General features: G+C 43.1%; 1 protein-coding gene across 1 annotated transcript in view; it reads right to left on the bottom strand.

Annotated features, from left to right (window-relative positions):
* Positions 1-23,684, bottom strand: part of LOC126385221 (uncharacterized) — an 82,399-nt gene that overhangs the window by 36,540 nt on the left and 22,175 nt on the right. The window contains exons 6-9 of the mRNA XM_050036824.1: positions 17,805-17,957; positions 10,187-10,387; positions 5,675-5,751; positions 2,188-2,290 (exon numbers count right to left, since the gene is read on the bottom strand). Coding sequence (XP_049892781.1) covers positions 2,188-2,290; positions 5,675-5,751; positions 10,187-10,387; positions 17,805-17,957 — 534 coding nt within the window. The remainder of the gene's footprint in view (positions 1-2,187; positions 2,291-5,674; positions 5,752-10,186; positions 10,388-17,804; positions 17,958-23,684) is intronic.

The raw sequence follows: 23,684 nt of genomic DNA, 5'->3' as shown, positions 1-23,684 counted from the left end.
CCGGGGACGTATCACATCGAGGACGTACTGATGGATGTTTATTCAGCAGTTTCACGCGTGTATGATGTGAATTATTTGCATATATGAAGCGAGTCAACACAAAATATTCTGGCGTTCAAACTCGCACAAGTCACACGATGCAATAATCCGTATCCACACCAAACGTTATGAGAATTTCGCACACGACATTAGCCCCCACTATGGCTCACACATTAAAAAATGCAGAATCCTACAGTTCCCATGATGCAACTCAACAGCATTTCCTTAGACTGCCTTTTCCTTGGATCCCCCGTACCTGGTAAACCTCTTTTGAACTCCACACTAGGGATGTGTGCTATTGGTTAACTCATTGATTAAATGTTGCTTCCATCGCTAGTCAGCTCCAGAAATACTAGTTGGTTAAACTTATCATTAAAATCATTATCTTATTGACGTAGTCTACACGTTTAAATTACATAAAAGCACACACTGGTTGGTTCCTCTTGCAAGTACCAAGGTGGGAAAAAAATGCATCTTGTAAAACATGCATGGTTTGACATTATTTTGAATCAAGTTAGTGAGTTGTTGTCATGTTTCATACAATAAGGTGCAATGTTCAAAATGCACGGTGCAAAGTGACACATATTTCAGCAGCATTTAGAATACAAGTTGGTTATTGCAAATGTGATTTACAATTTCAAATGGCTCTTAGAATTCACGTAATTTTTTTTCCGGACAATGTGTAACCTAATAGATTAAATTCTACTTAATTTTGACTGTTTCCTGAATGTTATCATAGTTTTATACGAGCGGACGAGTCAAAGTTCAAACTTTTGTTTAAATGTGGAGAAAATTAGCAGTTAGGAACATCGCTACTCCACAACACCTATTTTCTAGCCCGAGCCGAGATAAGCCTGATGACATAAAATTGGTTATTGTTATAGGTGGGGAGAGAAGCCTGCAGTCACAGAGAGGGGCAAGATAAATAGAGATAACTGGAAACATGCCTTTAGAGAGTCTTTTCTCAAAGGAATTCAAGGTGTTGCATTGGGTGGTAGACAAGAAAAGTGTCATAAGGAGCAGAGTGAAGAACAAAAAAGAGAGTTTGAGAGAAGGTTTCAAATCCTGCCTGCTGTCTTATCTCCTCCACACACTGGATCAATCGCTGCATAAAGTGAGTGCTTGTCAGTTTTGAACATTCACAAAAATCGATGGATGCATTTCCCAAATTCTGAGGTCTACAAAGAGTGGAGGGAGAGTGTTTCAGATGGTGCTTAACAACTGAGAAGCACTTTCAGGCTGATTATAACAAGTTTTGAAAAAACTGATGTCAAAATGTTCAGATAGATTGATTGCCACAGCCCAGCCTGATCTATAGCTCCACCCTCCTCCACTCCTGATGTATTTCATCAAAAACACCACAAAGACTGAGTGAGAAAATAATCAAACTTTACAGTCTTGGCACCTGACATCAGCCATGTTGGATTAGGAAGACATGTCACATATGTCACCACTGGTCTGAACGGTTAGCTGCAGCTCAGCCCTCAGACATATCAGTCTCTGATACCATGATGCATTTGCAACATCCTCTAGGAACACGGCATACCATGGATCATAAGTGTTGTAGAACAATGACTGATACTGGCTGTGTGAGTTTCCAGCAAGAAAAAAAACCAGAGCATGATCAGAGTCTGACAGATGTGATCAGATGAAGATGGGAGTAAAAGGAGCCAGCTAACAGCTCAGGGGTGGCTCTCCATCTCCATGAGGTGACAGAACCTCAGCGAACCTTTTTCCTGTCTTCTGCTGCCAGTTTTCCAGTGTTTGTGTTCGGTACAGTAAGCGCTGCCTCTGAACCATCACTCATGAATGTACACAACCCTGCCACACAGGTGAAGGTGATACCGCGAGCCAGCTGGCCCTAGCAAGGATTAGCGGGCTTAAGTGTACCGGAGGCAAGGGAACGCCAAACACAGCGCTGACAGTGAGGAGACAATGGCTCCTCATAAACCAGAGCTGACAGGGACTGAGTGAGCTTTTACCGGATCAGACGCTAATGGCAAAGACAGGCTCTTGTATTGATTAACTATTGTCGTTATAGGCTCTTAAGAGAGCACGCCAGTTTAACAGGGAGGTGATGTGTGATAGCAGCACACGCAGATCAAGAGAAATAATGATTTTTTTAGGTAGACTAAAGGGATACAGTACCGTGATTGGACACGCAGGGAGAATCTGATCTGAACATGTTGTATGATGGACTCTGGTCTATGATCCATGAAGATGGTGACCCAGAACCTCCTTCAGACTCATCCTGCATGGAAGCAGAACACAGAATAAATCTTTAATAACAGTTCAAAGACAATGTGATGCAGTTGGTCTGTTGTAAGTTGCAAAGTCAAGAAAGTATTTTGGATGTCTTGGCTTCTAGAGGGCCTATTTTTTTAAGTATACAGGATATATATATTTAATCTAGCCCTATATGCCACAGCTCCTATTCACTTCTCCATAGCAACGGTGGCTGATGCTCACGAGGGCTTTGATTACACTCTACATAAACTTGCAGAGTTTACGTCTAAGTCCGGCCAGAGTCTGAACCATGGCAGCAGCTCAAATAAAAACTTGAATTTTCACTTTAAATTATATATATATAATTTATTTATTTAAACATTCATCACAAGTCGTTTCAGCAGCAACTAACAAACATTTTTAATCTATCCATCTCAAGTGGAAAATTTCCGATACAATGGAAATCTGCGCATGTGGTCCCCTTACACAAAGGTGGAGCTAGAGATAACTTAAACAACTATCGCCCTATTTCCAAACTAGCCTGTCTGGCAAAAGTAATGGAATCCTTGGTCAGCTCTCAACTTAAGCTTTTTATGTCAGACTACTCACTTTTAAATCCTTATCAGTCTGGTTTCAGGGCCAACCATAGCACAATTTCAGCAATCACACTGGTGACAAATGACATCATATCGGCATTAGACAGAAGATATCACTGCACTGCTCTTTTTATAGATCTGTCTAAAGCATTTGATACAGTCAATCATCACTTGCTCTTGAGAAAATTAGATGCAATGGGGTTGGATGAAAATGCATGTGCATGGTTTCAGAGCTACTTGACTGACAGGCGTCAATGTGTTAAGCTTGGCCATACAAAAACTGATTTTTTGTCAGTTAGTGGAGGTGTACCTCAAGGGTCTGTTTTGGGTCCATTGCTTTTTACTGTCTATATTAATGATATTATTCTTTCTTTAATTGGTTGTCATGTCCATTTTTATGCAGATGACACAATTTTATATTGTACTGCAGATTCTGTTCAGACAGCCATCAATAACTTGCAAACTGCTTTTAATTCTTTTCAAGAATCTCTAACCAAACAAACTACTTCTTAATGCAAAAAAGACAAAATACGTGTTGGTTTACCCGAGCCAAAAACATTGATTTCAATAATGTGCATTTATACACCAAAACTAGCTCAGAAATCGAGAGAGTCACAGAGTACAAATATCTTGGCATCTGGCTAGATGAGGATTTCTCATTCAAATATTATATTAATGAACTTATTTTAAAGTTGCGACAAACAAATCTTGCTTCTCAGTGCTCTCAAGAAGAGTAATAATTGAAGCAGTGTTTATGTCTGTTATGGATTATGGTGATATTATCTATAGGCATGCTGCTGCCTCAACTTTGAAGCCCTTAGATTTATAACTAGTGATAAATATGATACTCACCACTATGTTCTGTATGAAAAAGTTGGNTATCTATAGGCATGCTGCTGCCTCAACTTTGAAGCGTCTGGAATCGGTCTATCATTCAGCCCTTAGATTTATAACTAGTGATAAATATGATACTCACCACTATGTTCTGTATGAAAAAGTTGGTTGGCTCTCTCTTGAGGAAAGGCGCAAGAGGCACTGGCTTTTATATATTTTTAAGGCCTTTCTAGGCCAATTACCACCATATATTGCAAATTTGTTGGAGTGGAACTCAGGCACTTACATGACCCGGTCAGCTTTATTGCTGCTACTCAAAGTTCCTTGAGTCTGTACAAGTATTGGTAAGACTGCCTTTTGTTATGATGCCCCTAGCTCTTGGAACACACTACAACACATCCTGAAATTAGACACACTCCCTTCACTCACAGAGTTTAGGACCTTAATCACAGATAACTGTGTTTCTAATTGTAATTGTTTCAGATGACTGTCTTTCTTGTTAAATGTATATTGTTGTGTGTAATCACTGTCAATATTTTAATGGCTTGTCAACTCGACGGCATTGAAAATGAGGGTAACCTCAATGTCTCTCGAGAATAAATAAAGGTTATATAGTGTGGTAACAGGTATTTGTGATATTTCTGACATGGGGTGGGTTTGTGAATAGCCACTCAGAGTGCCAGAGTGCACGCTGGCACAAATTGGAACATTTCTAAAATTAGGGGTCGCTGTTGGAAGAGTTAAGAGGGCCACCACCACACTCTCGGAGCGTCAGCGCACCAGGCGCAGTAAGAGTGAAACTTTACCGTTCATTATCAATAGAAATAGGACACTAACACCGGGAAAATGTCAAGAACCCATCCCAATTTAAGCCCGTTGACAATGCTAACAAATTACAACCGTGGAGAGACAAAAAAAAATACATAAAAAAATGAACCAGTAGCGTAAAAACTGCACTGAGTCAAGGTCAAGCTTGGCTTTCATGGTCAGTGTAGCGGTTTAGTTGATTATAATGGATGCGCTCTGCTGCAAGTGTGTGGCGCCAAACATGATGATTCACGTCCGTGCCCCATGTATTTCAACTGTGATTTCCTGGAGTCTTACCTGGCAACCTCACAACAATGATAAGACTCCAGGAACAGATTGGACAGGTATTAATAATCTCATCTGACTCTGCAAGAAAGCAACCAAGTATATTTCCCTTCATGTCAAACTATTCCTTTAAAACCCCAGAACCTTTATAAATAATCCAGCGTGTGGATACTTGGTTCAGTGAGGTGCATTATGCAAATGGTCGCATGAATCCTGCTCTGAGCACTTCAGCTCGTCATTGTGGTTTGGCATAATTGCAGGGGGCTTATGAGTCTCATTCATGCTTTTCAGGGGCCCTCTCTCATTCGTCATAAAGGGGAGATTAATCGTAGATCACGTGGAGCACCTGCATCCATTCCACTGCAGCCCAGCATGCACAAGCCCTGTTTACGCCCCCCTGACCCCTCACCCCTCAACCCCTGTCTGATCCTAGTGGTGGTGCATCCTCTGAAAGAATCCCACCACGCTGGGCGTTTAGCCGAGCGTACCCCCCTGCGACAGAGCAATGAGCTGGTGTAAAAGCCTGCCTGCTCCTGTACAGTCAGGCCTCCCCCCTCCTGCCGCCGTGACTGATTAACCACACACCTGCTGCACGCCGCGTGCCCTCTGTTTTATTGTGTCTCAATTATCAACAACAATTTGGCTCGTCTTGCTGGAATGACAGTTATAAATGCATGCCGGTTCAAGTTTGTAAAAAGGGGGTCTTTGTGTGGGAGGGTGACTGTGTGCGCCAGGTTCGGGGTTATTGTCTGATAGGAGTTGATTCTTGGAGGTCTAGTGTTTGCTCACGACAAGGCACGGTCCTGCCTTTGGAGGAAATCTGATAGATGAACGGAGGAGGGGGGTAGAGAGTGAAAAGCGGGTTCACAAGAGGTAGCGGCACTCACCGATTTGTTCTCCTGGACTTTCCCTGCAGAGTTGCACCTTTCAGAGATGCTGCCAGCTGTGAGGGGCCTCAGAACACCTGACAAAACCACACAGGACACAGCGTCAGGCTGAAAGCAGAGGAAGCAATTGTGTGTTTGCAGCGGCGGTGCAGGCAGGCAGGCAGACGTGTGTGCCTGTGCATGTGTGTACATAAGTGTTAGCCTCCGGTGCACACTTACACGCACTTCTCTTTTGTACTTGAGTGTGTGTGCACAGATATGAGTAATGTAGTGTATTAGTTCCAATTATGGCTCTTAACCTTTGAGCAAATAATGGCAAAAAATAGAGCAACAAAACCCGGAGGAGCACCTGTCTACAGAAGCGTGCCAGGTGCAAACATTGTTCTGGAGACACAGGGAGAGGAAAGACAAGCTTCCAGCAAACTCAGACAGATTTTGTCTTGTTGTAAACATCAGTGGCACAGATGCATGGATACTAAAAACAAGACCACTGTGGTTATCATATTCATCTTTTGCTGATTCATCCAACATTACAAAAACATCTCCTCACTCACCTCAGGTGAAATCTGCAGATAGATTTTTTTTTGTCTGTTCAGATTTTGAGATATCTGCCTCTGAGATTTATGCAGCCGTGCCAACACAACAGCAACACCTCTTTTTGTGTCCCTCTTTCTTTCAATAATCCACAGACCATGCAGTTAACAGCTTTCATGTGCATTATTTATTCAGTAGAAAGTGATGCAAATGAAAACTTAATTTGCCCAGAGTGTCCGACAACATCTTCCTATGTTGGAAAGGTATGGAGAGAGCGTTTTAGATGCAGCTCAGCCATCTGACAGGCACTTAATTTGAAGCACAGTGACACACTTGGCCTTCATCCAACACCGAACAGATTGTGATACCACACCTTAAAAGAAAACTTCAGCAGTAAAATGACCACGTGTACAACAATTACTCGACAATGGAGAATCCAAATAAGACGAGCATTATTTATGAACTGAAGCAAAAGGGGAAAGTGTCTAACAACAGTAAAGCTACATCAAAACATCTGTTCAGTAAAATCCAAGTCTCATTAATCCAGTCGTACGCTCGGCTCGGCACATCCCAAACACATGCATTTTGACTAAAACTTTATGATTGTTCTTTAACATTATCTTTTGCCTTTATTTGACAGCAGAATATTTAGGAGTAAATGGGAGAGCGAGAGAGGGAATGACATGCAAAGGGCCTCAGGCTGGAATCGACCCATGGCTGCTGCAAGGACACATGGGACCACTGAGCCACTGGGGGTCCCAAACTTCACGCTTTAAGACAGTTCAAACACTGATGCACGGCCAAGCAGCATCCCTGGACATGCCCTGGTTACACTATCTACATGTGGAATTGTTTCAATAGTTAATAAATGTGACTTGGATTATACTGTAGAAGTTGTGTGAGTTTGTATAAGGATGATTTAAATTAGTTTTGCTGTTGTGAAATGCAGACCCCAAAATTTTCTTCACAAATTCAGTGTGACGCATGGTGAGTGACTGATACACCAATCACAGTTTGCAGGCGGCGTATTCAATCAGCGCCTGTTTTTAATCAGGAAGCTGAAGAGCCTTCGGGAAGATTTTCCTTTGTAAACTTTAAACGTCTACAGTCCTTATCACACTCCGCGACATGTTATCAGACTATAAACAACAGGCGCGAGACTGAATGAGTTTTCTGCACACGCTCGTCTCAGTTTCTTATCCATTGTTATGTATGCACTGCTCGGTCCCGAGTGTCTCCTGCTATCTTAGTCGGACTTTCCCAGTTAATGATCCACTCTAGCGGTTTGATCTTTATTAATATGGCACATCCTGATATCCCTATAAACCTTTCCTCTGAGCTGCCACACCTTCGGGGAAAAGCAGTTAAGAGCTCGCTGCGGCATGCCTGGGAGCAGATGAGAGGCGGTATCACTGCTCGTTAAAAGAGAAGCCGCTCAGCACCATAAAAGCATCGCTTACTCTCAAGGCCGGCCGCGGACGGAGAAAACACACCTACAGTGTTGTGTTTTTCCCGCACACACACACACACACACGGACACACCTGTCTGACTCTCCCTGTTATTAAAGTGACGGTTTTTGCTTATCAAACGATCTCATTCAAACTGTCGGAAAGATTTGTCAGAGCAGGAGGTTTATGCTCAGTCAACTGAGATTGCCTGTCAGTCACAATTAAATTCATAAATACACTTACGAACAAATCACAAGCCATGATTTCACATGATCACTAATAAATCACAGACACTTTGGATACTTGTTGACTGACTAAAGAAGTTTCAACAGTCAGAAAGGAAACACGACACTGCCTCAAAGTTTGTCTTTCGAGTGTTAACTTCCTCTTTTGGCTCCTGGCATTAACAAGCTGATTGTATCGAGGGTGTTGGGATGTTTTTACTGGATTATGATTAATCCTGGCATCAAAGGCACACTATGCAGGACTTTCCTGAAAAACTCATACAGAAATAACCCCTCTCAGTCATCACCTATGACCCACTCTAAACGTGTGGTGGTGTATTTCTCTGCAGAGACTCTGCCCGCTGCCTGCATATATTTATGTTGTTATTATTTTGCTGTGTTCAGGACGTTCATGAGTACAGCTCACAGGTGAGGTCAGGACTTTATAAAAACATAGCAAATAGGGAGTAACCTCGATTGCAATCGAGTTATCTTCCCACATGTTAACATGGTTTTTCTGTTTTATTTTTTTAACTTTTTAAAATGGATAAAAATCTTATTTCACTGTAGAGCTGCATGCAGTGTATTGATTCACTAAAGGCCACCATTTCCAGCTGTTACTCTCTCTCTCTCTGTTCATCATGAGACTGCTGCTGCAGGAGCATGAGCTCCATGCCTGAGACAGTAGCCCCTTTTACACTGCCAGATTTTCAGCGAATGTTGGGTCGTTTTGCTGGCAAGCTACGAGCGTTTAGACACACAGAGCCGGATTGGCGAATTGATCCGAGGTGGCCAATTTTCCTCCTCATAGGGTACTGGTGGAACACTTTTAGTTTAAACAGATCGAGGTGGCCTTCCGCAACGGGAGGGGCTGTTGATGACTTGTGGGAGGAGCTGTTGATGACACCGCACGTGCGACCCACTAGCGGTGGATAAACAGGAAACAGCTGAGAGCAGCTAGTAGCAAGAGGGAAACACAAACCTGACAGACACTGTAAAGATGAGCAACTGGGGAGACAAGGAATTGCGCGCCCTCCTTGTCCTCGCAAACGAAGAGGCCATTAACCGTCAGATGACGGGAAGAGTGAAGGACGGGCCGATTTACGAGAGAATCGCCGCCTGACTATCGCCACCTGACCAGCCGCAGCTTCCCTCTCACGTCACTGGTTACATCACACACTGAGCTACACATTTTGTTACCTGCTCACGCCCCCCATTGCCCCGAAAAAGGCACATTCTGTATAAACAAAAGTAGGTAGGCGGCATTTTGCTGCACTCCCCGATTTTGCTTTTATACTGCCAATGCTGAAGAAAGACTGATTGGGCTTTCCTGCAAATTTGCACAATTCCTATAATATCTAAAAAAGGCTAGTGAGAGTCTGCCTGCACACACTCACCCACAGTCACCAGGCTAACTGTTAGCATCACACGGCTAATGTTCCGTACCGAATATTTATGGGTTCAACAGCACAGTCAAGTCGTTTTGGTGTCTGTGTGAGTTTTTAATGGCTCGGTGCCGGATGTTAGCTGCTGCTGTATTAGCTCATGCTAGCAAGGCATAGTTTAATGAACTAATGGAAGCCTAGTTGTTCAATAAACCAACATCAAATTGCACTTGCTTTCCGTTTTTAGCCAATTTGCAGTCCCACTTTGACATTAGATTTTTTATTTTTTTTTGCAAGTACTCAATAATGATTAAATGCAGGTACTTAAATATGGTAATTACTTAAAATGCCCATCCCTTATAGTGACTAGGTAGTAGCAGCATGCATTCAGGAGGAAGCTAGGGAAAATATGGAAACAGCACATAAATAATGTAAGCATAGTGAGGCGAAATGCCAAGGGGACAAAGCTCATTTCAAAACAAGAGTGAATCTGGAGCTGACGTTCACTTTCATTGGTGGGCGCTGAAGGAGAGGATGGAGATGAAGAGTGATGAGTAATTAGCTTGTTTCCTGTTCCAGGTAGGTGCGGACAGAGTAAGCATAGTGGAAAGGAGGAGCCAAGTTTGAATGTTGAAAGCATACGATGCTTTTCTTCACTTTACCATGAGCATCTCTTCCTCTCATTTTATTGTAAGTTGTTAAACTTGGCAGCAAACACTTTGTTTTACTGAGGAAATGGATATTTATTCTGCTAGAAGAAGTACATTTTCATCATGTTTGTTCATGTTTCTTTCATTGTGTTTCAGGTGAATTTGTTGCTTTAATCATTTATCATGTTTCAGGGAAAAGACACTTTCATTCATACAGTATTATATACTCCTCGAAATTTGTTTATGCATCTCTCTCATGAAAAGCTGTACCTGCTGCAGTTGAGCCTGCATCATACGGCATCCTCAGATCAGACCAGTCCTGCTCTGGTGAGAGCTCCTCGTCCTGATCGAAGGGACTCGGCACGGTGTCTGGCTCCAGTCGATCCAGGAGGAGCAGTTGGACGCGGGACAGGGAGCCCAGATTCCCAGAGTCACAGCCCACTGTCAGCGCTGCCAGGCCTGGAGACAGCTCTGCAGGGGGAGACAGCAAAGTCTGGAAGACTAGAAAAATATCCTGCGGTGCTGCAGCACACAACAAATAATGATACAGCTTCTGTCAAACAGGTTTGCTTTCGCCTCGGTGAATCTGCTAACAATAAGCAGACAAATACCTACATCTTATATTCAGAAATAAAATCCATCTGTTTAACCATGGTAGCAGACTAAGCAAGGTATTCCAGACCTATCTCTCCCCAGCAACTTTTTCCAGCTCCTCCAGTGGATCCTGAGGTGTTCCCAGGCCAGATGAGTTATATAATCTCCCCAGTGTGTTTTGGGTCTACCCCAGGGTCTCCTACCAGTTGGATGTGCCTGGAAATCCTCCAAAGGAAGACGCACTGGTGGCATCCTGATCGAATGCCCAAACCACCTCAACTGGCTTCTTCTTCTACTTTGAGCTCTCAGATGTCTGAGCTTCTTATCCTGTCTCTATATGTGAGCCCAGCTATTCTATAGCGGAAACTCATTTCAGCAAATAAATAAAAAGTAAAAGGCTCCTTCCAGACACATTTTAAACCAGTGGTTCCCAACTGGTCCAGCCACAGGGTCCATATTTCTCCTAAGGCATTAGTTCAGGGTCCACACAGTGGACACATTCAGCATCATCTTTGCATTTGGTCATGTCGTCGAGCCAGTTTGCTGTCTCTGTCCATTAGTCACTCAATCTACAGCAGGAAGCTGCACTTCAAAATGAAAGCTCTGCTCCAGATATTTACTGTACTTCAAAATAAAGTGTGTTTTTTACAGACTTGATACGTTTGCGATTCATTTGCGGTGCATTCAAAATGGACCCGTGACCCTCCCGTTGGGAACCAATGTTTTAATGTAAAAATACTCTGCTATTATTAAAATTTTGTCTAACATGGTTTTGCCACACACACAAAAAATACATTTAAAAAAAAATGAAAGGGGGCTGGCAGTAGATCTACTCATTCTCCTTCTTTAGGAAATTATGGATCTAGCCTTTGCACCACTGACCACTCACCACCGCTGCTCATGCTAGGCTGACTGCTGAAAGAACGTTGTCCATCAACATGGCTAGTGTTAGCATTAGAGGAAACATCAGAGAGACTCAGCCATCTATGTTTGAGCGTCAGTGTAGACGTTTTAGAAACATCCCCAGTCAAATGATACCTACAGTTGATCCTTTTTGCACCGGGTGTCTGATTGCTAACCGTCCTGGCCTTTTTGTTTCTGCCATCTCCAGAGCCATTCTCCTCGCAGCAACAGTGAGTTCAACATCTGCCCTGTTAGCACGAGCTAACTCTGCAGCAGCGGCTAACATCCAACACCAAGCCGTTAAGCTGCCCCAACAAACTCACACTGACAACGAAGCGACTCAACTCTGCTGTTAAATCTCTTAATAACCGTTAGGTAACGTTAACTGTGTGATGCTAACACTTAGCCCTGTCACTGTGTGGTCGTGGCGGGGTCATCCCGCTTGGTTGAGCGGGCAACATAGAACCCGGGAAACATAGAACCTTTTTTGTGTAAGCGGGGAACATAGAACCTTTTTTGCAGGGTTAAGTGGGGAACATAGAACCCGGGAAACATAGAACCCTGGGAACATAGATACGCTCCCGTCGTGGCTGGGTGGGCTCTGTCTCTGGCACGGAGCTCACACTCCAGCGGCAGCATCTAACGTTACAACCCAAACAATCTGTGGTATGGTGATGTCGACTGCAGTGTATTTGACGGAGCTGGCAGTTCAGCGTGCCAAAGTGCCGCCAGAACGTTTGAAAGAATGGTTATACTACACTACCCTGGAAATCCAGAGTTCTCACGAGAGCACAATTTGAATTTGATCAGCGAGTCANGTTGGGCCATTTGCATTACTCATAGCCAGACCCTAAATCTTTCTAGATTTGGGTCTGGATTTCCAGGCTAATACTACACACCATTCATGTAGTAATCAAACAAAGTACTTTATTGGTATGAAGCTGTATCACTTTGAGGGTACTGGTATCATAATATTTTAAATAATACCCAGCTCTAGTGTTGTACCTAATCTAGTCTGCCCCTTGTACGGTGATCTTAGATTTTAAGAACAGCACAAACATCGCGCTCTTCAGTAGGGGAATGTGAAAACACCTCTCTAGTGACAAACTTTGCTCAGGCACAAGTCAGTATAGTCAAGGTCAGACATTTTAGGGAACATAAACATAAGAAAAAAACTATCTAAAATCTAAAAGAGATCAATGAAGTTATTGCAATTCATCTTCTGGGTACCATGAGTATGTGCACCAAATTTCGTCAACTGTCAGCCATACACAGGAAAAGTCAGAGGGTCATCAAACTCAGTTGGATCCATCCTCTGAGTACCACAAATCTTTGAACAAATTCTCATGGCAATCCATCAAAAGGTTGCTGAGATATTTCATTATGGACCAAAGAAGTGGACCAACAACCAAATGATAACATGACACTGCCATCACTAGAGTCATGGTTAAAGGTGAAGAAAAATAGAGCACTTCTGTCAAAACATAAACATGTTTAGAAGATTAAAACAAACTGTATAATTCCCTTCATGTAATGAGACGTTCTGGATTAAATTTACAACCGTTGACCTTTGAAAATAATAACTCCTAATGATTAGTTGGAATGACTTGTTGAACTGGATTATAAAATTACTGTAAATGACACTGACTTCTCCCTACATAACCCCAAACCCTCCCACCCTAGGACAACTCACACCACCAGCCCCCACCTCCCCCCGCAGGCTCCAAAGTTCTCATCGTCACACCCAATTAAAAGCGGATCAGTGACAGTGTGGCCCGTTGCCCATGCAAATCCCCGGCCCATGCTGGCTGGGTGTGGAGCTGCCATTCCCCTCTGAGGGGATTTCACACAACACGCTCTGCTGCAGGTTCCCCGCTACATACACACACACACACACACACACACACACACACACACATACACACACACACTCTTAACTTTCCCAGCAACATCCCAAAAAGCTGTAGAAAGACCTTTACATTAGACTAACTTTCACAGACAGAAAGTTTTCAGTTTGTCTTGATTGTATTACGCAATGTGTACACACACACACACACACACACACACACACACACACTCTCCTGTTAAGTGTTTTCAGTTGGGAAGTCACACACCTCTGTAGGTGTGCTGACGTTTGGTAAAGTAATCCCTCAGGTGAGAAAAAAGGAACTGTTGCCAGAGCTGATACATTAAGGAGTCGTTGAGAGGAAATCCCAGGGATAACTGTGGGTGTAACACAATGTGGCAGGACACACTTTCAGTTAGGCCGGGTATTAGTCCATCATTTGCCAAAAGTAGCCGCAAGATTGAAAGACACTCGGCAAACACAGTGGCAGATAACAAATGACTAATCTTGTGATTAAGGTGTTGGACACGCTGGTTACCACCCACTCAGAGTGACAAAGACAGAAGAGCACGGATAGGCTTCAAAATTCAAATGATTTATACTTTAGAAAGATGAGGTTTGAAGACAGATTAACAGTTTGACATCTTCTAAAATAAATACACCTAGAGTTTATACAGGGCAACATCAATAGACCTCACACGGGATGGCTATGTGCACCAAGTCATGTCCTACAAGTCCCCATATTCAAATCATCAAAAGTCAAATGCACTATGTGAGTTTTTAGTCACACACGATAAGGTTTTGCAAAGCCTGGGGATCTTGCAGGGTCACTTTTTTTTTTACATTATTTGCCATCCTCCTCCTGGTGGAAAACACCAAACTCCCTTTTAGAAATATGACATATTAACAAATCCTTCTATCTGCCGAAACACATAACTCTAGACACACAAGAAAAAAGGCATCATATGTCGACAGTTTTCTTGTCAATTCCGCATCAGTATAACACATAATGATAAACTGGATTTGCATACAAGCTTTGCATTTTAGATTTTGTTGCCTGAACTCGCCGTCAGCCTCCTTTAGTTAGCTGCACTATTTTAGTGGGAGATGACTGTGGGATTAAGAAGCAAACCGTTTCATGAAAATTTTCCTCACTAAAATAAGAGCTGCTAGATCAGACACATCGACTCTTGTTCACTCCACAACTCCACCAGTTTCTCCTCCTCTTCCACAGTACGAGAGAACCAAGACTAGTTCACAGTCTTGCACCTTCACGCTGTCCCCTCATGTTCAATGCTGAATAGAGCGCAGCTATTTGTCGACAGTGTTCACGTCATTAAACTTAAGTATTTGCATGAGCCAAGACTAAAAACTTAGAATAATATTAAACATGTTTCTGTCAGAACGTTAAGACGAGAAAAAGACAAGTTTATTCCAACACTGGACATTTGTCTGTGACACTGAAAGCGGTTGTTAAGCCATTTAGTTTAAGGCTGGTTAATGCGACTCAGAATTTGTGCTGGAGGTATGGGCGATAAGGCCCTAAAATAAAATCACAATATCTCAGGGTGTTTTTGCGATAACAATATTCTTGACGATAAGACAAATTAGTAAAAAAAAAATATATATATTGTTAATTTATGAACACAGAATTACAACAAAATAAGTGATAGAGTTTTATAGTTTGCCTTCAAATATTCAGTGAAAACTAAACAAAAATAACCTCTCATTTCTTTGGTTTGTAAACAACAACAGAATCTACCACATGTTTCACATTTGAACAGCTCCCAAATACAAAAAAATGTCCCCTGAACTGCTTTATCTGTCAAAAGTTTTCCAAAACAGAGCGATCTGGGAGGACTCTGATTGTGCAGGTCACAAACTGTGAACTGCACAGTAGCGTATAATTTACTGCTGCTCGTCTCGACCATAACTGCTTATAAATTAGCGAAACATTATGTTGCTGCTTTCTCTCTCGTTTGGATTATTTTGGATCAGGCCTTATCAACTTGTCTGTTTCAGACTGTGTCCGACTGTCCTCGAGTCCCTTTTGGTGACTTAAGTGTCATTATTTGAAGAAATAATTTATGTATATTGTGTTTGGGTACATTTTCCTAAAATCTGTTTCACATTGGGGTTTAATTGTTCCGTCAGCAAGTGAAGAAGAAACATTTCTAGAAACAATGTGTTGCTTTATCTGCATGTTTTGTTGTAGCCTCTGTTATTCATTATTACTCTGTGTGCACTTCAGCAGCTACAATTAACAATTTTATTTTTTGCATGGACACACACAGCCTTGGTCCCCACATAGATTTAAAGATGAAATATTCCTCTCAGTTCTGCAGCTTTGTGATTGAGGCCGATAACGTATCTGTATGTTTCAATAAAAGTCCTGCTCAGTGGAGCTTTAAATCAGCCTCAGTCTATACAAATGTAAATTGTGCTTCATGTCAGTCTCTGATAAAAATCAGTCTGCAGCATTAGCTCACATTTGGCTCGAGCCCCGAGTTGATTTTATCACACTGTGGTTGCTATGGCAGCGATCGCCCTGATCCTTCCACAACCTCGGGGCAAAGGTCGTCGGGGTCAGATGGAGGTTCGGGGTCAAGCAAGCAGGTTAAACACCTTGTCAGGGATTAGCGGAGTATGAGGGTGGTGGAAGAAGTCTTCATTGGCTAATGTCTCTCTCAGCAGCTCAGTGAACCACCTCCAGGACACACACACACACACTTACGCATGGTATCTATCACAGGCGTGCACACACACATCGCATTTACTCTGCTTTTGTTGGCCAACATGGGCTGACACAAAGACCTGACACAGTGAGCGCTCAGATAAGCCCATCCCCGCCTGTAACAAGGCAGAAGTCGCAGAGGAAGGAGAGCATGTCTAATTGAGACATTACGAGGAGCCACAGAGAGATGCAAACAACAACAAACACCAACATATTAAGAAGAACACAAACCTGGCAGTTATTACATCCAATCACATAATTATGGATTTTCTCCCTTTGTCAGAATACACTGAAAGAGGAGCTACAAAGAATTTAGCGGCTAACTTTCCAAATTTAAATATAATGGGCTCAAGCGAAATATGTAAAATATATTTACGCAAGATCAAGACGTGATGTTAATCTAATAATGAAGTCTGATGTTCAGGTTTAGAGCTGAAACATCAACATGTGCATATCCTCAGAGCATATCTGTAGAAAACAGACAAACAGACTGAATAAAGCAGTTTCATGATAAAAATCTCCAACGCGCTTCGGTGGCCAGAAGTCACAAGGGGCCGCTAACATTAGCTCAGATTGTTTCTAGGTGCTTAGCATGTTTTAGGCTTAAACTCCTTTTAACTATGAGCTGCATTATGGGCAGAGGTCTCTTCCTCTCTAACACAACCAGACCCAGTGATTAAAACCAATGAAAACATTGAATAAAGCAGTTTCATGTTGTCAGTTTCAATCTGTCTCTCCCACACTCTGCGGATGACACTGGAGGGGATCGAGGAGGGCTGCAAGCCGAGCTGCCGCTAACTTTAACTCAGCTTGTTTCTCTGATAACTTATGATCCAGACATCCAATGTCTAGAATCCTTCATCCAGTTAAAAGATAAAACATTAGTTAAAAGCAGCCAAGATTAAAAAGTAAAGGGGACATGACTTTAAACAGCAAGAAAGTAAACAGCTGGAAATGTTTTAATGTCCAGCTGCTCAGCTGAGAGCTAGTGCTTATGGAAAACCCTGGTAAGCCTATACAGGCTGGGCATAATTCTGTGCATGACATGATAAAAGCTCCAACATTAACCACCAACAGTTCAAATAACTGATTCACATTTAAGCCACTTATCAAATCCCAACATTTGGTTGGACAAAACAAATCATATGAAGATGTTACTTCTTTGAAAATGTGGGAAATATTCACCATTTTATGACATTTTATAGACAAAACAATTCATGAAATTGTGAAAATTATTGAGAGTCTACAAAAAAAATGTTAGCAGCTCTGTGAGGTGCCTTGAGCCAGATATCAGCATGCTAACATGCTCTCAATAACCCCGAGCTGTCTCGCTTTTAATCCAGTATCAGCGCTGAAACAGTGTATGTATACAGGACAGTCAGCAGGATGGAACCATGGACAGGATGGGTGTGACGTTTTGTCAAGGTGTTATGCGTGCGACCCACAGCGGAACATTTAAAAAGTAGCTGTTGCAGTTAGCGGCTAACTCAAAGAAGAAGAGCAGCCATAAGTGTCCGCAAATTGGGAAAACAATGAGATTCAGGAGCAGAGAATGAGATCTGCCAACATATAACGGGGATGGTAAATTATTGTTATTGACATGTTTCACCATTGTTATTGTTTATAAAGCACTGCTAACATGTATGTTTTATGTCACATTAGAGGCCAACGCTGTTGTGTTACTTGTTACGCTAGGCTATAATCACAACAAAGTACAACTGAGGCAAATGGGAATGTGATTAGTTTTCCAGGTATTTGATTATTAACCAAAGTACCAGACAAATGAAAATAGTGTGAGTTTGTGTCTGTACCTGTGTCAGGTGACGGGCTACCAGATGAATCTGACGGCTGATCCAGAGACGGACAGGAAGCAGATCGAGGGGCGATGGCCTCCAGTTCATCAAACACATGAGACTGACTGCAGCTGAGCTCCGAGCAGCGTGATGCTGCTGTGTCGCAGCGTCCTGCAAACAGCAGAGTGGGTGCATGATGTTATGATGATGAACACAACGATGATGAGGATTAGATGTAACTTTAATGACACACGTGGGCACAGTGGGTTGCTTCATTAGAAAATAATAGGCAACAGCAGAGAGGTGTATGGATAATAATCAAACAACAGGGAGAGCTAAATGAGCACAGTGCACACGGGGCAGCTCAGAAAGTCACATTATCTTCTGTTGGGATGATTAAATATTTTATTTTCTCACCCAAGATAAATATGTTTATTTGTTTCAAGGTAAGTGATCTCTTTTAATTAATAAGATATTGTATTGATTTTTCATCTCAACCTGACACTTAACAAGGATGAAAATTGGATTTTCCCCCAGTGTTTCCGAGTGATATTGTTGGTGCTATTTTCAAAGACTAAAATCTTGTACCATCATTTTGTGCCTATCTTCTTGTTGATTGAAGATATTTTTTGCAGTACACTTGAAGCAAAACATCGTAACACAAATGTGTCCAAAGACAATCTATCTTGAATGTACCCAGATGTGAATCCTACTGTGGCAAATCTAAAAGAAGTTAGTCTTTACCTTATCTACATTTTCCAAAAGTTTTCCAAAGCCTATCACTAATCCTCAGGTTTGACCTAGAAGCCAACCCTGTGATCACTGTTTCTGGCACCACCTGACTCCATTCAAACACTAAGCACTGTCCTTCGCTTCTCTTTTGGTCAGACGTGCAGTATTACTAGCACCCTTTTCCTTTTACCACCCAAATTAGCGTGTGAATGGAGTTTTTTTTAAACATGCACCATTGAGATGAGCATGCATTCTGCGTGGCTTTTTCTTTTTTTCTGGTGCGTCACATTCAATGTTATCGATAGGCCTGAAAACAGGTTAGTAAAGAGAAGAAAGCAGCATGAAGGCCAATGAAAATTTCCTTCTACTTTTAATATCTCTCACTTATTTGGTCAGTCACTGCAATGTGCTGGCAAAGGGGCTAAAACTAGCGTGTCCATCCGAGTGTTGTATTTCCATCATTGCCAATGGAAGTGAGAGCTGGAGCCAATACCTGTGACTACAGCAGAGTCATTTGTCCTGAGAGTGAATGCCGACTGTAACCTTTCCCATTAAATAAAAAGTCAGATGTTAGCGGGTGTTAGTGGGTTTTTTATGCAGGGGAAAGGGGCTCAAGATAAAGAGATGCTGTCCCGTCCCCCCATGCTCTTAGGCTGAGGGACATTATGTCCTGTCTAAAGCTTGAAAAGTTTCACTACTCAGTTTGTCTCAAAACGAAAAGTTCCCTTAAAGGGGCAAAAAGCGAAATTTGTTCACCGCTAGGTTTGCTGTTGTGCACTGCCTGTAGACCAAAACAAAGTGTGTCATGAGCCACTCCTCCCTCTACCTCTGCTCTCCACCCCCCACCCCACTCGCCCTGTTGGCAGCGGAGTGAAGTGGAGCCTGAGGAGGAAGCACTGGTTAGCCCTGGTTTCACTACAGGCAGATTCTCTCGCCACAGGGGCGAGGAAATAAAACCTAAACAGCCAACTTAGTTTTGCTTAGTTTAGCAGTTAGCGATGTCTTTCACTCACTCTCAGTCTCTGCTGTGTTTAGCTATTTCCCTGCTTTCCTGTTAGCGTTAGCACTCGGCTGCCACGCTAATGTCCCTACTCTTCTCTGTGAGCTGGAGCCGTGAGCCCGCGAGCCCGCCAGGCTCACGGCTCCGGCTCACGGAGAAGAGTAGGGACGTTAGCGTTAGCACTAGTCGGCTGCCACGCTAACGTTCCTACTCTTCTCCGTGAGCCCGCGGCTCATGGCTCCGGCTCACGCAGAGTAGGGACGTTAGCGTTAGCTCCTGGAGTTAGCACTAGAGCTACTATGGCTACTGGAGTAACGTACAGCTATGGAGCGCTTCTACCAGCTCTTCTAGTCACTGAGCCTCGCCTCCATCTCAGCAAATATATTACATTTATTACAGGGACCATCATCATTGAAGTAGGCAGGGGAATAGCTAAACACAGCCCGCCAGGCTGCCCGCCGGGCTACATTTTACAATGCTAATTGCAAATGTTAGCTGGGCTGCCAGGCTACTCACCTAACACAACCGTAACGCCTGACCCATTGCTGGGACCAAGCCGCTAATAACTCAAACTCCGGACATTAACCCATGCTACGATTGTAACATTAAATTTAATTGAATCGACATAGCGACATGTGCCTAACGTTACTGTAACACTAATTAAAACAGACATTTGACTCCGCCATTTCACTTCGAAAATACGCGCTGCCATTGCTCACTGGCTGTAGCCTTTTATAGGGAGGGTGGGGCCAAGGGCTCCGGGGGGGGGCAGGTGGGGATTCACATGAATGTACATGAACGCGCAACCGGACCGGCTTGTAAACAATGGGCTGGAGATCAACACAGAGGGAGGGTGTGTGAGGTCATGCTATTACACCTCTAGTTCTTCACATGGCAATTTTTTAATTCCTTCAATCTAGAAATGATGAATTTTGCTTATTGCTCCTTTAAGGTGTGGGGACCTTTGCTGAAATACTCTAGAACCTTCAATCATATTAAAGACTCTGTTTTTGTCTTTATGTGAATCTCCGTCAATCATACAATCTGTTTGTTTGTAAATTTCTAAACTCCCCTTCCCTTATTTATTTACTCATTTTTCTGGTGCAGCTATCAGACTATAAATCTGGGCTGGATGTTGTTGTGGGTTTAGTTGAAGCCTGTCCCTTCCAGGTTTTACACTCTGACAAGTGGACAACACAAACCCAGGACCTCCATGAGTGAATCCCCTCAGGCAAAGTATGGCATTACAGTCAGACCTCTGGGGCAAGAGTATTCTCATTTAACCTTCAATAAACACAAAACTCTTCCCTTAAGCTCTAATTACCACAGAGTTCACTCAAAGGAACGGTAAAAACCGTCAGGCTAATGACTAATTACTTATCTTCTCTCAAACCGTCAAAACAAAACTGTTTCACTCTGCCTGGTTTAGAAACCAGAGGATTAGTGAGAGAAACTGTTTCACCGGGTGGCGTGTTTTGTCGCTGTCCTGAAAGAGGCTTGTCGGGGCTTTTCTCACATTAGAAATGCAGAACAGCTTGGCCCGGACAAAAGGATAATATATACGGAGGCTCTAAAAGGAAAAGGCAAACTCAGCTCCTTGGTGTCTGCCCACATGGACAAGTTTAAATGTACACATGAAACCACCCTCACACAGTCAAGTATGTGAACAACGACGCGCGCACACCACTGCACCATTGTGCACTTGAGCGGCTCGGCGCTCTACTCACAGAGACAATGGAGGGACTTGACTTGACACTTCAAAGCATATTGCTGCTGTCAACTCAGCTGTCATTCTCAGCAGACCAGGAGGGCTGTACTGAGTTTTTCGGGGAGGTTAAAGGTGGCGGTGGGGGGTCAGTGAGTTTGATATGACAGAGTTAGACGCACACAAGGCCGTCTCTGTGTGCCTGTGGCCCTCTTTTCCTGGTCACAGTGCCGGGCTAAAAAGGCCCAGAGTGGAGAGGCCAGGTCGGGCCGAGACAGTGCCCCGCTTCTTTGTCAGGGACAGTTACACTCTGGAGATATTGTTCAAAACAGGTCAGCTCAGGGTCATGCTGTAAGGGATCTGGAAAAAACATGCTGGGGGTCAAAAAGCCTAAGTGAGATGAAGAGACTCCCATCAGTTACATACAGTATGTAAACCACACAGGGGTTAGTATAACACCTGATGTGCTGCTGCAGAAACAACCTCATCTACTCAGGCCAATTTCCTAAGAAAGTTCTTTTTTGAATAATTCTCAACATAGTCTCTATATACAGACTCTACATTCAGTGAATGTAGCGTCTGTAGGCAAACCCCGGAGATCTTGCCTCCGGAAGAAGAGCGGAAGAGCCCTGGTTTCCGGTTGTAGGCTGTTTGTAGTCCTCGTGATATTGACCAATCACGTTTGAGCCGGCTGCAGTTGTTGCCAGGTTAAACACTCCGTGCGGTGAACTAACGAGGCGGAACATAATTGGCGTCATTGTAAACTCTGAATCCATCGCAATTGTTCAGCATATTTACTTAAATATAAACGGAAGTCGGAAATGGAAATTCGCCTCCTCCGCCCAAATCAAACCGGAATGCCAAAAAATCAGGGGTCTGCCCCTAGAGGCTGTATCGCCGTCTGCCAGAAGTCAGACGCCGAATACAGCCGATGGGTTCTGGGAATGTTCTCAACAAAACTCCATAAAAGGACACGGAAGTTAGCATCGCCCTGGCTCAACAAAAAGCCAACGAGATGCTTCCATTGGATTTTGGATCAATGCAGAAAATAAGCTCTGTGCCAGACAAAATGAACACCACTTTTATGATTATTGAAGTGTAAATGCAATCGCCAAAAGTAAAAATCTAACATTAGGCTATGAACGAACTACACTTGGGTCACATGACTTCAATGTTGCCACCACAACAAGACTGTTAAGCCATGTTCGGCGTGATGACGCTCTGTAGTTCATTGCGTCATTTGTTGGAAACAGCCTTTTTTAAAACAGGTAAAAGCTTCAAAATTCACAAGCGGGGTTTTACTGTTGTATTTATGCAGTAAAACAAAACCTAAAACTCTCTTAAGTTTGTGTTAACGACAGACCTTATTTCAGGCATCTAACCAAAAACCTGTTCAAAAAATCCATTGACTTCGAGATAAGGGAACCGGGAGAGCAAACATGCTAACTTATTTCCCTGTTTTAGGACTAATTCCTGCACCATTCTATCACGGACTGGGTGTCAAGGGCAACATTTCCAGGAAAAATCACCAGCGGTGCACCGACATTTACACTCTGTTCTAACACACACACTCTGTCTGTGCTCTAGTAACGCTTTCATCTTGCCAGCTGCAACGTTCATAAAACGAGCTGATATAAATGTTATGATAGCCAATCCAGACCACCCAAATATGCATTAATCAACCACCCAAACCTAACCCAACTAAAACTGTGGGATGGGGGCAGAGCACTGTGCCCTGTGTGTGTGTGTTTCAGAGAGACAGAGTGACTTGGGGCGTCGGTAGCATAGTGGATAGTGCCGGTGCCCCATATACAGAGGTGATGCCTTGCTGCAGCGGTCGCAGGTTCGACTCCGGCTTGCAACCCTTTGCTGCATGTCAACCCCCACTCTCTCTCTCACCCCATTTCAATCTGTCCTGTCCATTAAAGGCAAAAAGCCCAAAAAAATAACCTTCAGAGTGACTCAAGAGAGGGGAAGAGAAGGTGGAAGGTGGGCTATTGCGAGCAGTGTTTCTGTAAGATATTAACAAATAAGTCGGGATGCTGCTTTGTCACTTTTTGATCTGCCTGCCCAAGCCCGTGATATTTTCAAGTAAGCTTACCTGAAACTACCCATCTGCAAGTCTGGTTTTAAGTCTTAGTGCCTAGACTTACTTGACCACATTTACATTAAAAGATAGCAGGAAAGACAGCCTTTCCTGACGCGATTTCAATGTCTAAGTGATGAGGGACAAAATCTATAGTCAAAAATGACCTCTAATTTCATTTGCAATGCTGTTGTCTGTCCTAACATGGCTCTAAATTAACCCCAAAGTTGGCAAAACTTATCTGGTACAAACTGATACAATCGGTCCATTGCATTATATAAACCGACTGTCTGGTTCAGCTTTGAAGTCCTGAACATGTTGCACTGGTGCTCAAATTCCTGTACAATGCAGAATTATTACTAACATTCTTGGTGA

This window comes from Epinephelus moara, chromosome 23, assembly GCF_006386435.1.
Source record: "Epinephelus moara isolate mb chromosome 23, YSFRI_EMoa_1.0, whole genome shotgun sequence".
NCBI lineage: Eukaryota > Metazoa > Chordata > Actinopteri > Perciformes > Serranidae > Epinephelus > Epinephelus moara.
Note: the sequence above shows the minus strand (reverse complement) of the source record. Positions and strands in the feature narration are given on the sequence as shown.